Raw genomic sequence first — 17,414 nt, 5'->3', positions numbered from 1 at the left:
ATAATTCCTGCAAAAGTACTCTCTATCAGAACGTAAAATGATGAATAAAACATTTTCACTTCTATGGACATAGCAATGTCAAAGAATTCAAAATTAGTCACTACTTGCACCTTGTAAGATAGGAGCATCATCACACAAATTCAGTCCTCATTGAGTGCGTCTAGTTACTACTGTCTCAACTTGCTCACCTGCATGGAATTCAAGATTCTAAGTTATTCTGTAACTTGGAATAGCAAAAACTAGAATTAGAATAGATAGATACTTTCATGTTTCAACTCAACTTACAATTTTTGATAAATTGAAGTTTGATCTTCTTGAGTGCTACTAGAGCATCTTTCATGTTGATCCTCTCCTGGGGTGATTCGGCAGAGCAATACAAAGCCAATTCCATGACGGATGATACGCATTGCACCTTTGCAGTGTAGTGTTCTTCCTTTGGCCTGAGCAAGTTGGAATCGACAACCTGAATAATTGCGTCAGGTAGTGACTGATTTACCCAACCCTTGAGGCTTAGATCCCCAACAAATAAATCATCAGTGGGTTTTCGTCTTGTAAATGTTTCCATTAACATAATACCATAACTGTAAACGTCACACCTTGTTGATACTAATCCTTCCAATCCGTATTCTACATCAAATATTATAATTAATCAAACCAGTTGGATGTGTTTTGATGAAAGTGAAATTTTGAGAAACTAATAAATTGAAATTTTGTTATGACTAAAAAAAAAAAAAAAAAAAAAAAAAAAAAAATTCCCAAAACTAACATTGAACAACAATTGAAAGCTAAAAGCTTCACCTGGTGCAATATAACCAATTGTGGCTAGAGTCTTGGTTAGTGCAATGCTATCCCCTTGTTCTAAGAACTTTGCGATGCCAAAGTCACTCACGTATGCAACCATCTCTTCATCTAGTAGGACATTGCTGGGTTTGAGGTCACAGTGAACCACACGTGTAGAGTAACCATGGTGGAGATAGTCTAATGCACACGCCACATCTATCATTATGTCTAATCTCTGCAAGATATCCAACAAGTAATTGTGTGAATACAACCACTTTTCAAGGCTCCCATTAGGCATGTACTCGAGTATCAAAGCCCTGAAATCAAGGTTAGAGCAACTGCTAATGACTTTGGTGAGATTCCGGTGACGAATGTTGCGTAATATTTCGCATTCTGTGTCGAAACTCTTGAAAGCAGTTTCTTGTTGCAGATTGAATACCTTTGCAGCCAAAAGTGTCCCGTCTGTTAGTGTACCTTTGTAAACTGAACCATAACTCCCCGTTCCAAGTAAATTGCTTTCGCCAAACCCATCTGTTGCTCGGACAAGTTCATGGTATGCAATTCTTTCACGTGTAACTGCAGCTATTGATTCAAGTTGAATTGGATTTTTATTTCTCCTCCATCGACTTTTTAGGCACATTAATAGAATTGCTAAGGCAAGAAGTATTAATGCGATTGGCAACAAAATATATAACATTCTGTTTACCTTCGATTTGGGAAGAGAATTATTATCACATGGCCGGACTTGGAACCGAGGAGCACCACACAATGCTTCATTCGACGTAAAAGATTGACTCGTGAAATTCACAAAAGGTCCACCAGTCGGAATTTCTCCTCTTAGTCTATTGAAAGACGCATTGAAATGTTTAAGATACAAGAGTGACTCCAATGATTTAGGAATCGGACCAGATAGGTTGTTTTGGGATATATCCAAGGATTCCAAGCTTACCAAGTTTTCAAATGCCTCAGGAATTGATCCTTGCAGCCTATTATGTGCAAGGGAAAGACTAATCAAGTCTTTCAAACCGCCAATGGTTGTAGGAATATCACCAGTGAATTTATTCATTGACAGATCAATTTCTATTGCTACTTTTAAACTTCCAATCTCTTGGGGTAGATTCCCACTCAAAGAATTAGAGGACAGATTGAACCGCAAAAGATCTTTGAGTTTCCAAATGGTTGTAGGTATGCCGGAATTAAATCTGTTGGAGTCCAAATATAGATATCTCAAGGAAGTAATATTCACCAAGCATGCCGGTATCGTTCCAAACAATCTATTTTCACTCAAACGTAGCTCACCCATGTTCAGTAAATGGCAGAGCTCCTCAGGAATGGTTCCATCTATTCTGTTGTCATGAAATTGCAGTCGTTGTAGCTTGCTCAACCCTTTGATGGTCGCTGGAATACGACCGGTTAAGTTGTTGGCACTTAGAATCAACGACAACAGGCTACTTAAATTACCAATCTCACTCGGAATATTGCCCTTTATTCCACAACTCTCTAAACCAAACAGTTCGAGGGAATCAGAGAGATCACCGATGGAGATGGGAAGAATTCCATGCAGTGGATTTCCAGCAATTTGTAATATCCTTAAATATGTGCAATTTGTTAAAGAAGTGAGGAAACTCAATTCTAAAGATGATGATTCAGCAATGAAGTTGTTTACCGCGAGGTTCAAAAATAGGAGTCGTCCTAAATTACCAAGGGAGCTGGGAATAGGACCAGTGAACCTATTGTCGGAAACATCTAGAATAGTGAGTTTCGAAGCATTTGAGATAGAATCAAGGATAGTTCCAGTGAAGTTATTTCCTCCAAGATAAAGTTCATCAAGATTGGGTAGAGTCTGGCCTATGCTTGATGGTACATTGCCTGAAAAGTGATTGGCAACAAGTGAAATCCTTTGTAGTGTTGAGATGTTGAACATCGTTGCTGGGACTCGTCCTCTTAAGCTATTCAAATTCAATGATATTATCTCCAACTTCTGAAGGTTGCCAATCTCTTCCGGTATCAAACCTGCTTAGCCATGTAAAAAGACATTGAAATCTAACGTTAATTTCTTCGGAAATGATGAGAGAGGGGTTGTTAGAACTCTTAACAGAAAATAGAAACTAAAAGTTGAAGGAAAATCACAATTTCAGGATGATATATATACAGAGGTTAAAGTTTTTCATGGAATCATTATATCGTCTCTCATAATCATATGAAAATATATATTAACTAATTTGACATGATTTCTAAACATCCAACATTTATTGTTCACCAAAACTTTTAGCTACTATCTTGTTCACAAGGATCTTTTTTGTTTGTAGGAAAATTCTTATTGGCGGAAAAACGTATCTTAAAATTAGAAAAAATAAAAATGAAAATGAAAACATATTCGATTATCAGAAGAATGGTGTCATCTTGTACGGAAGTATCCTATTACCTCTTTAAGCAAGTTGGTATTTTACAAGTTTAACCAAACTCCAAAACAAAAGGATATAATAAATAATAAAAATAAACCACATAGTCAAGACATTAAATTTACAAAAAAGCCTCATTCAATGAATTCAACATAACCCTGTTCTATTTAATGGTATCACACCTGCTAAGAAATGTAAAAGAACATTGAAATGTAACGTTAATTCGTGAAAAATGATGAGAGAGGTCTCATAAGAACTATTAAGAAAAAAATAGAAAACAAACGATGAAGAAAAATGAACATTTCAAGATAATATTAGCATGCGAAGGATTTTCATGGAATCACTATATTATTTCTCATATTTATATGAAACAAAATTATCTAATTAGACATGATTTCTTAAGATTCAAACAATTATGGGCATTGCATCATGTTCATGAAATTTCATTGTATTGTTCACAAGGATCTCTTTGTTTGTGGGAAAATTCATATTGGAAATACTTCTTTCGAAATTTGAAATTCTACGATGGTTTAATTAAGGAAGACATTAACTAAATTCTTATGAAAAGCTTTTTCATATTATGACAAATTAGGAAAAATAAAAATGATAATAAAACATGCTGATTATCAGAAGAAGAAACCTCTTACCTCTTTAAGCAAGTTAGTATTTTACAAGTTAATTAACCAAACTCCAAAACCCAAAAGATATAACACAATTAGGACATTAAATTTAACCAAACTCCAAAACCCAGAAAATGACAAGGTACAAAGGCAAAAATCCCATTAGTAGACAACAAAATGTTTTCGTTGTGTGCTGGGAAAAATAAATAAATAAAAATGCTTTGGGGGGAGATACTGCATCACCAATCGAGTCACATGTTTCTAATATATTCATACTTAATGATTTTATACTGAGTGAGGTGACCAATCGTTTAATTTATGTTATGAAATATGCTTTTTACCCATCTCTCATAATGAAATTCATTTTTGTAAGCCGGGGAAAAAAAAAAATGAAGTAAAAAATGAGAGAAGAAAGTTTTAAGTGCAAGGAAAACATAACTTGCAAAACTCGCCAGAATATAAGGATTATACCTGTAAAGCTATTTCCAGAAAGATAAAGCTTTTGCAAAGAAGTGATATTAAAGATGGAAGATGGAATGAGACCAGTGAGACCTGCATCAGACATTGCTAATATCTCCAAATGAAGAAGGTTACTCATCTCTTGCGGAATTTCACCTACAAAAGAATTTAACAATTTACCATCCATATGAAGCTTTTAATTGTTAATCATATAAACATACCATATTAAAGTTAGTATATAACAATACCTTTGAAGTTGTTACCGCCTAGTCTTAAAACCTCAAGCACAGTTGAGTTCCAAGTCCCTCTAGGAATGGGTCCATTGAAATTGTTAGACGAGACTGACAAAATCTGAAGTTTTGAGCACTCATATAAATTGGATGGAATTTGGCCTTGTAGGTCGTTGCTAGATAGATAAAGCCCTTGGAGATTTGAAAGACCATAGCACATATCCGTTGGAAGATTACCAGATATGCCATTCATTGTGAAAGCAATAATTTGCAGTGACGACATGTTGAAGATGGTGAGTGGCAGGGGGCCTATAAGCTGGTTATTTTCCACGTCCAAAATCTTCAAGTTCAGAAGATTTCCAATCTCTTGCGGAATCATTCCCTGTATAAAATTGGAATATAAACGCAAGCTTTCTAGCTTCGACATGTTAGAGAAGGAAGGTGGGATAGTACCTACAAAACTATTGTTACGAAGAAATAACTCTTGCAGTTTAGTTAAGCCACCCAACCATGATGGAAGCTGTCCACTAAATTTGTTAAAACTCAAATTCATGAATTTCAATCGACGCAGATGAACTAATTCATTAGGCAAATGACCACTGAACGAGTTGTTACTGAGGTCGAGGGAAACAAGAAATGAGAGGTTACCCAGGTTTGGAGGAACCGTACCTTCAAGAGCCATGTCAGAAAGGTCCAATGATGTCACTCGTCGGTGGCGAACACCACAAGTGACTCCAACCCAGTTACAAACGAATGTTGATGTGGACCAGTTGTTATCCAAGACACCATGAGGGTCAAAAGTGATATGGGCTTTCAAGGCAAGAAGAGAAGATTGGTCACTGGTAATGTTGGGTACACTCCTAGCTAAACAAGCCACAACACAATGCACTAACAACACTGCATGCAAAAGAGAAAACCAAGTAATTTTCTCCATGAGTGTGTGTGAATAATTTGGAATACCGACTCAGTTTGCAAGATATATAAACAATGAAAATCTATATGTATAACGGTATATATAAATTTCCTAAATATCTTCTTATATATTGTTGTGATGAGTACAGAAATGAATGTGAAGTTTATGTTAAATTCTATATGATGTATCTAGAATGATCAAGCAGCCGGCCCTTGAAAACATTTTTTTTTTTTGGTAAACAAGGACTTGGCAGCCTTGAGTAATGGCAGGCCGGTTTTAGGAGAAAATATAGGACACGAAACAAAGACTACCAATTCAATATATTCAGTCAATTCATGCTGACAAATACTGAAACACCACTAGGCACTAGACAAAGATTGGAAGACCAAAACCATCCTTCTGATCCTAAAATGTATATGAATCCAACACTTCGTGTAGCATTCTTCCTTGTCTCCATAAAAAAATGATCTTGTATATACTGACCAGGTCATGATCCAAGAGTATACATTAAATAAAAGAAAAAATACATCTAAGATAAGGATGCTTTTATTGACTTAACCAAGAGAATTTTGGACTTCTGTCAAGCACACTAGCTAATGGACTCCTCTTTAATGAATTTATCCTCCCTTAAATTTTCTCAATGCAGTACTATTTAGGTAACACCTGATACCAAGTGATAACACTTCCAATCCAGTTGGCATAAGTTGTCCGGATTGACCCGGTTATTGCAGCTAAGCAAGCTCCGCGGCAGTTGTGGTTGTGGGTGTGGGTGAAGTTCATCACTACCAAAGTCAAGTTAAATTCACTGTAACTTTTCCAAAAAAAAAATAAATAAATAAAGTTATAATTTGGTAACCATTATAGTTATCAAAGTTATAATTAGTAACCTTTCAAAAAAAAAAAAAAATTTTTAATTAGTTGTGACGAACTCCTCCCACAGAACCATGAAAAAATTCGCGGCAACATACTACCAATCAAGTGGAAACCCAAATCTGGTATAAAAAAATAATAATAATAAAATAAAATAATAAAAAAATAAAATAAAAAAAATCAAGTATTAAAAGTTTCCATAGAAGATTGACGTACTACCAATTCAAGTCTTCAGGGTATATTCACACATCTTTGAAGTCATCGTTGGCAAACTGGTCTTCAGGGTATAAAAAATTAAGTTTCCATCTCGGCTTGACGAGAGGACCGCCCTGGCTGACTTGAAGTTTGAATTTTTATTGGGCTGACTTCGTAAATTGGGTTAATTTAAGGAAAAATTACATATAAATGGAGTCAAAGTTTCATATTTACTTAGAGGCTGAGTCAAAGTTCCATATTTCTCTAAAATGGATTGCTGAGGTGGCACATGGTTTTTTACTGTTTAGAAAATTGTGGTACCTAAAATGCCCTTCCCTAACAAAAAAGTAGTACCTTCAGTGCAAAAAAGTAGTACCTTCAGTTCAAAAAAGTAGTACCTTCGGAGAAAAAGTAGTACCTTCGCGGGTGTTTAAAAACATGGTACCTGGACGTCAAAAAGTAGTACCTTCAGTTCAAAAAAGTAGCACCTTCGAAGAAAAAGTAGTACCTTCGCAGAAGGGTATTTTAGGCACCACAATTTCTAAACAGTAAAAAACCATGTGCCACCTCAGCAATCCATTTTAGAGAAATATGGAACTTTGACTCAGCCTCTAAGTAAATATGAAACTTTGACTCCATTTATATGTAATTTTCCCTTAATTTAAAACAATTTAACGAACCCATACATATTCAACAAAATATATCATGAAAAAATAACTAGAATAAAAGTAATTATCAATATATCAATTTCAACACACACACACACACTCTCTCTCTCTCTCTACATACAATTTTCTCTTTACCTTCCCCATGTATAGCTACCTTGTCGGACCAACTCTTTCGGCGATTTCTTGTTAGAAAATATATATTTTATGTGACATTTAAGATATATCAAATTTTATACGTACTAATATGTTATGAGATAATTTACAATCTGCTAAGAAATGATTAATTAAATATACAATTCTATATTTAATTAAATATGCAAAATAAAGCAATAAATTAATAAATAATAAATGAAGAACCTAGATCGAGGTTTTTTTTTTTTTTTTTTTTTTTTTTTTTTTTTTTAAGGTAAGCTTAATAAAGAGGAAAAAAAGAAGAATGAATGTACATGTGAGAGCACTTGGAGCAAACAATTTACGCCCCGTACGGTGTTGACGGACTCTATGGCGCTTCTCTCCCATGATACAACGATGTACATCCATTAGTAGCAGCACTACAAATTTGTGAATATGGCGAATCTCCTCTATGTATTAATTTGCCTGGCTCAAAAACGCATCTATACTATAAAAATGATGAAATTTGTGCAACTCAAACCAGATGGCTCGGACTAATTTTAATATGGCACATCTATATTGTTCTTGGGTCTAAGTGGCTTGGACCACTTGACCTGTGGCTTGAACCTACATCCACTTCGGTTAAGTTCGTGTTGAGAGAGGGAGAGAAGAATGAAAAATGAATGAATGAATTACACAGCCAAGTGGGGTATTTATAGATGTAGAAGTGCCTTTTTGGATTGGATGTGTCTCTTCATCATTGGACACAACTATTTATATGTGTCTGTTCATCACCAAACACACCAACTCCAATAGATTGCAACGGTTCACATAGTGTCTGTTCACCACTAGATACATCCACTCCAATAGGTTGCAATGGTTCATATTCAATAGGTTATGTTTGTTCGATTGTACCTTTTCAACCAATACACCTATTCACGTATGTATTGTAATCCAATGCATCATAGCTTTCATTTTATTAACTGTTTCTAACCAATCCTTAACCACATTAAACATTAAGAATATGTTAAAGAATCGGTAGAGGTTATGTTAAATAAACTGAATTTTGGACTTTGCATGGAACCTTTACATTAAGATATTCATGTTGTAGTCTAACCTATAAATTAGTTACAGGTAAATTTCATTCGCACTGGAAACACTAGTTGTCATAACTAATTTCCAACAATTCATCTAACCACCTCTTTAGGCGACCTCCCCAACATACATTTTTTTTTTTTTTTTTTTAAGATGTAGGGGTGTGTGTGTTTTGTAAATTTTAAATTTTTTATGGGTTTGTGTGTGTGTGTGTGTATATTTGTTTGTTAATGAATCATTGTGCACACGTATAGTGCATTCAGAAAAGAATGTAGATTGTGGATGTCATGTTGTTTTCAATGTCTATTATGTATTTCAAATACAATGTGCAAAATTTTCGGCCAAAGAATTTGCCAAAATTTTTAGTACAGTAAAAAATGTTTGTGACACACTCCTATACTGATTTGTTATAAAAAATAATAATATTGTAAAGGTAAAACATTCACTACACTAATATAAACTTTTATAATATTAGACTAATAATATTGTAAAATGTCAAACTTAAAAATATTTCAAAGTGTAGATGATATATATACTTTGTTTTTAAAAACATTTTAGTTATCTCTTTGGTAAACTTGAGAAATTTTACATGGGTGCATTCTTATACTGATTTGTTAAAATAAAGTAGAAAATTTTATTTTAATATTTTAAAATGTAAACGGTTCACTACACTAGTGTAAAACATTCAATACACTAATATAAATTGTTTGTTGTGCTTAATGTAAAATGATGAGAGATTTAACTTATGTTCGTTCGACTGATAGAGCATAGCAATGAGAGATTGGAGATTGGAAGAGAGAGCCTTAGGTTAATATATATTTATTGATTGGCATCTCTTCAAATCCATAAAAACTAAAAATATATAAAACACACACCCACATCTTATAAAACCAAGTGAAAAAAAAAAAAAAAAAAAATTGTATGGTGGAGAGGACCCGGAGAGTTGGTTGAAGGAGGTGGTTGGATGAAATCATTGGAAGAGGTGGTCCGAGGGAAAGAAAGAATAAGAGATTGGTAAAGTAAGAGAGAGATGAGAGATGGTAAGGGCAATTGGGTAAGTCTCAAAAGGTGTTTAGAGGTATTTTTATGTATCTATGAATAGTGAAAATTGACATTTTGATAATTACTTTTGCTTAAGTTGTTTTTTATTCAATAATTTTTGAATATTTATATTATGATAATTATAGCTTCCTAAGGTTTTTAAAATTAAATTAACCTTAGTAAATTTTTGACTCAATTAACATAATGACAATGAATTAGTAGTAATCTTCCATTGATGGTACATACCAAGTAACTACATTAATATCATAATTTAATTTAAAAAACCAGTAACAACAACAGCAAACAATGAGAGCAAACAATTTAGTAACAAGTAACAACAACAATAGCAAAACAAAGTACAGACCAAGTAACAACAACAATAGTAAAAAATGAGAGCAAACAATGAGAGCAAAGTACATACCAAGTAACAACAACAATAGCAAACAATTAAGTACCAAGTAACAACAACAATAGCAAAACAAAGTACATACCAAGTAACAACAATAGCAAACAATGAGAGCAAACAAAGTGCATACCAGGTAACAACAACAATAGCAAAAAATGAGAGCAAACAATTAAGGATGAACAGATAAATAAAAAATTGTTTAGGGAGCTTGCCAAGGAGATGTTGTGGTGCAGATGTCCTGGATGCAGGTTCTCTCTCTCTCTCTCTCTCTCTCTCTCTCTCTCTCTACATTATATACTTTTTTTTTGTTTTTTTTGGCAACCGAAGATAGCATTAACAAACTGAACAAGTATATCATGAAAAACACCCACAAACAAAAGTGAAAATCATTGAAGCTCTCCAAGATAACTTCCTAATCAATGCTAGCTGAACAAGACTTGGAGCCTTCACACCGGATGAAGGGCAATATTCGGAGTAATCTTTAAAGAACCTGACAGAGTAGGAGATCATCCCATCATCCAAACAAACACCCACATGCATATCAGCATCCACATTTGAGATATCTTGGTCTGTAAAGGTAACAAGTAGCACCGAAAGAACCTAGATATATCACATAATCTGTAAAAACATGACTACTCGAAAGCTTAATAATAGCATTAACCAAGTATTAACCACCTCATAGACCGGCCTACAATTAGGTTGAAACCAATACGAGGGGAGTACCCAGGGGCAGCTCGAGCCTCAGGTGAGTTAGGCGGCCGCCTAAGGCCCCAGTCAATAAAAAGGTCTCAAAATATTATAGTTACCTTGTGTATGATATATTATAATTGTTTCCTTATTGAACACTAATTCTAAAAAATTTATCACCTAATATAACTCTTCTTTTTTTGTCTTTTCATTAAATTTTAACCAAGAGAGAAATTATTTATCTCCTGAAATATCTTATTTATTTATTTTTTTATCTCCTAAAATATCTCATTAATATTTTATTTCTTTGTCTATCTTATAGACGTTTTTTTTTTTACACCAGCACTATATATATTTAATATTTAGCCATTGTATGGGGAAGGAAGAAACTTTCCATATTCTCTTTTTCTAGATTTTTTATTTATTTATATATTTTTTCTTATTCCTAATCCTCTGATTTCTCTTCTCTCTCAGCAAACTCAACAAATTACTTACAAGTTACAAGTCATGATTTCCCTTCTCAGTCCTCTCTCTTTACAACTTTATAATTTTCTTTCGTCTCGATTCAATATTCATTAGTCTGAAATCTCAATTTGAACGCACTTTTCTTTTATTGAAGAATTTGCAGCAGCATTGAATTGAGGCTTTCTAAATCAGGTTATAGTATTCTTTTTCTTTAATTATTTTTTAGTTTTACTAACTTTTGTTATTATAAATTTGTATATATCTATATTTTTCATATATTTGTTTGTGAGTTGTGAGACTTGTGACTATTTTTACCCATATTTTTTAATATGTTTGTTAGAAAGTACGAATTAGAATTTGAAAAACTTAAAAAAAAAGAAAAAAAAAAAGAAAAAAAAGAAAAAAAAAGAAAAGAAGAATAGATAAACTAATTCAATCTCAAAAGGGAGCTATTGATAAATTTGTTACAACTAATTAATAATTAAACCTAACAAAAAATTTAAGTAAAAGTTCAGCAAATGAACAATCAAATCATCTAAAAGAATTAGAGGATTATACAATAGTGAAAGAAAAAAATACTAGTGACTTGCTTCACAATAATAATCAAGAACAACAACAAGAATTGGAAGAAAGTGAAACAAGTAATTAAAAATCATATTCTAAGACTATTCCCACAAATATATATGATCCTCGAAAAAATATTTATTAGTAGAAAATGGTTCAATTAGATTTAATCACACTTAAATATAAGAATTTAATTAGTAAGTTTGCATCTCAAAAAGTAAGAAGGATGATTTTTAATTAATTATTATTTACTAATTAATATATTGCATATTATGATATGAAAATGCCACTTTTTATTTTTCACCTAAGGCCCCCAGTTACATCGAGCCGCCCCGGGAGTACCTGGAATACCATACATAAATTAAACCTAAAAGAAAGGAACTTTGGCTGGAAATTCTACAGGATATCAACCAGGGCAGAGCCAAGATTTGAAAGTAGGGGGCCTAAAAAAAATTTCAAACAAAGAAGATGATAATGATAACAACAACAATATCGATGAACATTTAAATAATGGTAAATTGAGGCAGCATATGAAAAATCCCTAATTGTAACTAATTTTAGTTAATGACTCAAGTTTTATGTAAAACACTAGTATCAATACGGTGTCCGAGTCTGCACTGGTGAATTTGAATTGGGTACAAAAGACATGTATCAATAAATCAAATGTCCGCTAAGAGTAGACTCGGACACTGTATTCAAATTCACTAGTGCAATAGCTATCCTAAGATACCTATTTTTGGTGTCATTAAACAAAACTAGAAGTGGCATCATCAAGTTTTGAACTAAGAAGCAAATGAATCAAAACGCAATAAGATCTAACAGTGAATCTAAACCCATAAGAATCAGAAGCAAAATGAAAGAAACTCAAAACAGTTTTTGGGTTCACTGATAAGTGAACGTCAAAGAGAATGCTATCAAATTGGGAAGGTGACAAATGGGCTACAATATCTTTACATTTAGAGGAATATAGAAATAGGTTGTCTTTATTTCAACTGAAATGAATGGACGCAATTCATCCATGTGTTGGTCTGTAATGATTGGTCCAACCTAATGGATTTGGCCTTGTTTGGGCTTAGTTTTCGGCCTGGACTCTATTTTTCATTTATGTTTTATTATGAATTGGGCAACTTAGGCTGGGTTATGACTGATAGGAAATAATAATACTAATTTTTATTTTTATTTTTGGACCTAGGCAGGTCAGCCCACAGATGGTTCTGCCTCTAATATCAACACAACATGTCACCTTGACCAAGATAGCTGCAATACCAACCTTCACAAGAGAGCCTTGAGAGACCCGAACAACGACTCCAATGCTTCCTACAAGTGTGGCAACCAAAGAAGATGCATCCCTAGTACATCTAAGCGCGCTGGAATCAAGAAGAACCATCAGAGATCCGCTGATCGACAAAAAGAGAGCATTAAGTAACCTACTGGAGGCCCTTGAAGGGCAGCTACCTCCATCACCATATTTGCTGAAAAAGAACCACTTATACCCATTGGTTGGTACTGATCCATAATTCTCCCCAGGAGGGCACCGACACAGGATCTATGACACAAGAAGACACCATATTTACACAAGCCATTGTGCTAGTCATTGATCAACTGTGGGCATAAGACTTGTCTCATCTGATCAACAAGCCCATATGATAGCCCCACCGACCTAACCAAAACATTGTGTAGACGTGGCACCTTAAGGAACACACAAACTTTGACTAAAATACTATTGTAATATGACTGCTTTCCTTGGAAAAAATGAAGCCAGTTGGCTAAGGCCCAACTAAAGTTGTACAGAGCCTTTAGGCATAGCCTAACACAACCATTGCGTATTCGGTTAGGATTCAACCACTACACTGTCAAATCATCTAGAAGATTCAACCCCAAACACTGAACTTGCTCAATACGCAAGTATGCCATAGACGTAAGCATGAGGTCCTATGATGTGATCGCTAGCTGGCAATGGGATGAATCCAAGCAACCTCGTCGCCGATGAATGGAATCGAAAAAACTCAACGAGGAAGAAGTCTAGCTGACCAGTAAATAGGAGGCGGGCTTGATCACCGGAGGATGAAACAGAGAGGAAGGAGATGGTGCCAATTATTCGCCATCAACTGATTTACCATCTGCACTAAGAACCCATCCCCGATCTCTGCGATCAATTGAAAAACCATGCACCAAAATATTGTCAAGCAGATCAAAATATCCTGCAACACACATCCACTGTTTATGATCCACGCCTACATTATATACACACACATACATATATTTAAAAGAGCTAAATTTATATTTTTGTTGGTTCATATAATAATTATGGATTTTAAGTTTTGTATTGTCTCTAATAAATGCAAATGTAGGACCTATTTTTATTACAAATGTGGAGAAAAGATTAAGGGTTAGTTCCACCTACACCCCCTGATCTTTGACCATATCCCACTTACACGCCCTCTTGGTTTCAATATTCCACCTACACCCCCTTGTATGTGACACCGTCTATTTTATTAACGAAGCTGTGTGATTTTACAATTTTACCCTCAATTATATATTAATATTCATAAATAAATTATATATGAAACTAAAAGACTAAACTACCCTTAATTTTTTATTACCTAATTGTTCCATCTGTGAGCAAGCCACCAAGTATACTGAAGCATCTATTAGGGGTTCCTATTATCTGTCCTTGACTTGCCTTAGCCGTGAACTGTGACTAGCAAAAACAGTTGAGCTTAGATCTGAAAAGAATTTGGATCATAAAGGAAGGGAATGGAAGCAACAATTAATGCCAACACTGACAAATGCTCTCAGATGAACCACAATCTAATAAAGAAAAACAATAAATTTGTTAATGGGGTTGAGTTGTATCCGACGCGCGGTGTAGAAGCACGCACAGATGACGGCGGACTGATCACGACTAGTGGGCGAACAAGAATTCCGAGGGGGGGGGGGGTGATGCTTGGTGACTGTTCCGGTTATGGGTTTGTTGTCCGAGGCCAACCACGCGAATGTGACACAAAGGTCTCGGTGAGGAAACTGGTCTGGATTTCCAGGCGATGAGCAAGAAAGAAATAACCCATGACGAGCAAGGATCTCCTCCCATCGCCGCCGCCACCTCTTTTTCCACCACCACCTCCTATCGTCGCCTTCACCATCCACTGTTTCCTCTTCTCACCATATTTATCTCATCTCTCCTTTCCCTATCAATTTTATTGATACATCCGCATGTTTATATATATTTATATATGGATTGAAGTTTTACATATGGTATATATGTAGATATATATGACATCAACTATCCTTTTGGGGAAATTTCAAAAAAAAAAAACTATCCTTTTGGTAATAAAGGAAATTTTGCATATAGGGATTGTTGTGAGGGGCCTTAGATGATTTCAGTGGGTGGAGTTTGTTGGATTTAGAGTTTGGGAAGGATATATTTGATTGTTAGAGAGAAAGAAATGTAATATTTTCAGGATTTATTATTTAATTTTTTTAAAAAATTAATTAGCACAAAAATTGAAAATTTATTGGATTGAATAGAATCAACAATTTATTGGATTGAACAAAATCAGAGAGAGAATCATGTTGGAGGATGACGATGAATATATATATATATATATATATATATATATATATATGTGTGTGTGTGTGTGCGTGTGTGAAATGAAGGAGTTAATAAATTAAGTAGTTTTGTAATTCTGTATTGGTCAACGAGGTTAAAGATGTCATTTTAGACATTAGAAGGATAAAATTGACATTTTAACAAATTTCTTATGCTGACGTCAGCACACAGTGTTAGTTGTTTAACAGTAGGGGGTAACTTGTAACATATGATCAAAGGTTAGGGGGTGTGCGTGGAATATTGAAACCTAAAGGAGGTGTTAATGGGATATGGTCGAAATTCAGGGGGTGTAGATGGAATTAACCCAAAGATTAAAGGATACATTTGTTCCAATTGTGGTTACAAGTCGCAAAGGGAGATTTATCACAAGATTAAAGGATGCGTTTTTCACAATTGTTGTCAAAAGCCACGCATAAGGGTTAAGGGTCTTTCAGTGGACCTGTGTGTTGCCTTCCCTAGTACAAGTTTTTCCTTTATTTTTTATTTGAATTGGAATTGCGAATGGTGTAATATCATTGGTTTATTAAGCATTTGTTTTGCAATTTTACAATAAGATTACTTTCAATTTGTGAAATTAAATTATAATGATTGTTATTAATTGAATTTAGAAACAATAATGAAGGATCTATCTATATCTATCTATCTATACCTATATCTATACTATTCTAAAAGTGTAGAGAATTTCTTAACAATTTTGATTTTTTTTTTTAATATACATTTAAACCACTTTAATAGCACTTTAATTAATGGCATAAAAAATATTATTCTAAAAGTGATTCAGAATTCATATATTATTTATTATTATAAATAAAAAACAAGAAAAAAAATTAAAACAAATGCAAGGCACACATATATCACATATATGTACTATTAATAGTATAAATAAGAATATATAAATATATATATGAGAATCATGATTGAGATGATATTAATGGGAAAAAATATATATATTCATAACAAAAAAGTTCAATGATCACTTTTAAATTTTATTAAAACTGTATTATTCTTATTTTGATACTTGAAATCTCCAACCAAGGTATTTCTTAACTCTCTTTTTTTCACTTTACATTAAATCTAATTTCATTAAAATGTATTAGTGGACAATGGAAAAAAAAAATATTCATAACAAAAAAGTTCAATGATCACTTTTAAATTTTATTAAAACTGTATTATTTTTATTTTGATACTTGAAATCTCCAATCAAGGTATTTCTTAACACTTTTTTTTTTTTTTTTCACTTTACATTAAATCTAATTTCATTAAAATGTATTAGTGGACAATGGAAAAAAAAAATATTCATAACAAAAAAATTCAATTAATTTTAAATTTTATTAAAAGTGTACTATTTTTATTTTGATATTTGAAATCTCCAACCAATGTATTTTTTAACTCTTTTTTTTTTTATTTCACTTTACATTAAATCCAATTTCATTAAAAAGTATTAGTGGACATTAATTACTTGAATTTCATTTTATTTTTGTAATGGTTGATAACCTTTGGGATTTTCAACCTAAAAAAATGTCATTAAAAGTGGACTACAAAATGTGTATAGCCTCCTTGGAATTTTCAACCTTAAATTTCATTAAAAGTTTATTATTTTCATGTTTAATACAAAACTTTTGTAACTCTTGAAGTTTTCAACTTTTAATAGTATTTGACGTCTCTTAAAATTTTGAACAATAGCATAACGGCCGATCTATTATATAAATAAAGGTAAAAATTACAAGATCAAGCTCCACTATTGAGGGAGCAGTCAACAAGAGCATTACAAGTAGGGATCACAACAAGAAGTAGTATCAAGGAGTATTTTTCATCTATTAGTTTTGGTAGTGAGGATGAGAATTCACGTGCAACAAATCAGGAGCATCAATTTGCTTATTCTGAATCCTCTACTCAGTTTAACTCATAGTAATGAATTCATATTAAATTGTTTTAATATTAGGCATAGTGATAATCAAAGGATTGTTAGGTTTTATTCAACAAATTAACAAATTCATGTTGAAGTACCTATTTGAATATGAGCATTTTATTGTATTCTTCCTTTGGAATACATGTACCTTTTATTTTATTTTTTTTCCTAATGAGGACTTGAGTTTAGATGTTCTTGTTATCCAAATCCTTCAATTTTTTTTGGTTTTTATTTGATTTGCATTTTTCAATTCAATTTTTATATATTTTTTGCTTAATCTTCCTTGATCTCGTTTCTTGAAAAATTTGGATGGTATATTTGTATGTCAACTTGTGTCTGTGAGTTTTGGATTGCTATTTTTTTTCTTTTTCCTTTCTCTAGTGTATTTA

The 17,414-nt window shown here is 33.2% G+C and overlaps 2 protein-coding genes across 2 annotated transcripts; both read right to left on the bottom strand.

Annotated features, from left to right (window-relative positions):
- Positions 1 to 286: 286 nt before the first annotated feature.
- On the bottom strand, positions 287 to 2,704 carry LOC132274730 (probable LRR receptor-like serine/threonine-protein kinase At3g47570). Its single transcript, XM_059776072.1, has one exon. It carries the CDS (start codon positions 2,702 to 2,704, stop codon positions 695 to 697), a length of 2,010 nt encoding a protein of 669 aa, XP_059632055.1. The 3' UTR covers positions 287 to 694.
- A 25-nt stretch (positions 2,705 to 2,729) lies between these two features.
- Positions 2,730 to 5,425, bottom strand: LOC132274720 (receptor kinase-like protein Xa21). Its single transcript, XM_059776064.1, has 4 exons — positions 4,949 to 5,425; positions 4,510 to 4,873; positions 4,255 to 4,417; positions 2,730 to 2,793 (listed from the first exon to the last, which is right to left on the bottom strand). Exons 1-4 carry the CDS (start codon positions 5,423 to 5,425, stop codon positions 2,730 to 2,732), a joined length of 1,068 nt encoding a protein of 355 aa, XP_059632047.1.
- Between the last annotated feature and the right edge of the window lie 11,989 nt (positions 5,426 to 17,414).

This window comes from Cornus florida, unplaced genomic scaffold, assembly GCF_030987335.1.
Source record: "Cornus florida cultivar Cherokee Brave unplaced genomic scaffold, ASM3098733v1 CherokeeBrave_3.0.0_Hap2_Chr01, whole genome shotgun sequence".
Lineage (NCBI taxonomy): Eukaryota > Viridiplantae > Streptophyta > Magnoliopsida > Cornales > Cornaceae > Cornus > Cornus florida.
Note: the sequence above shows the minus strand (reverse complement) of the source record. Positions and strands in the feature narration are given on the sequence as shown.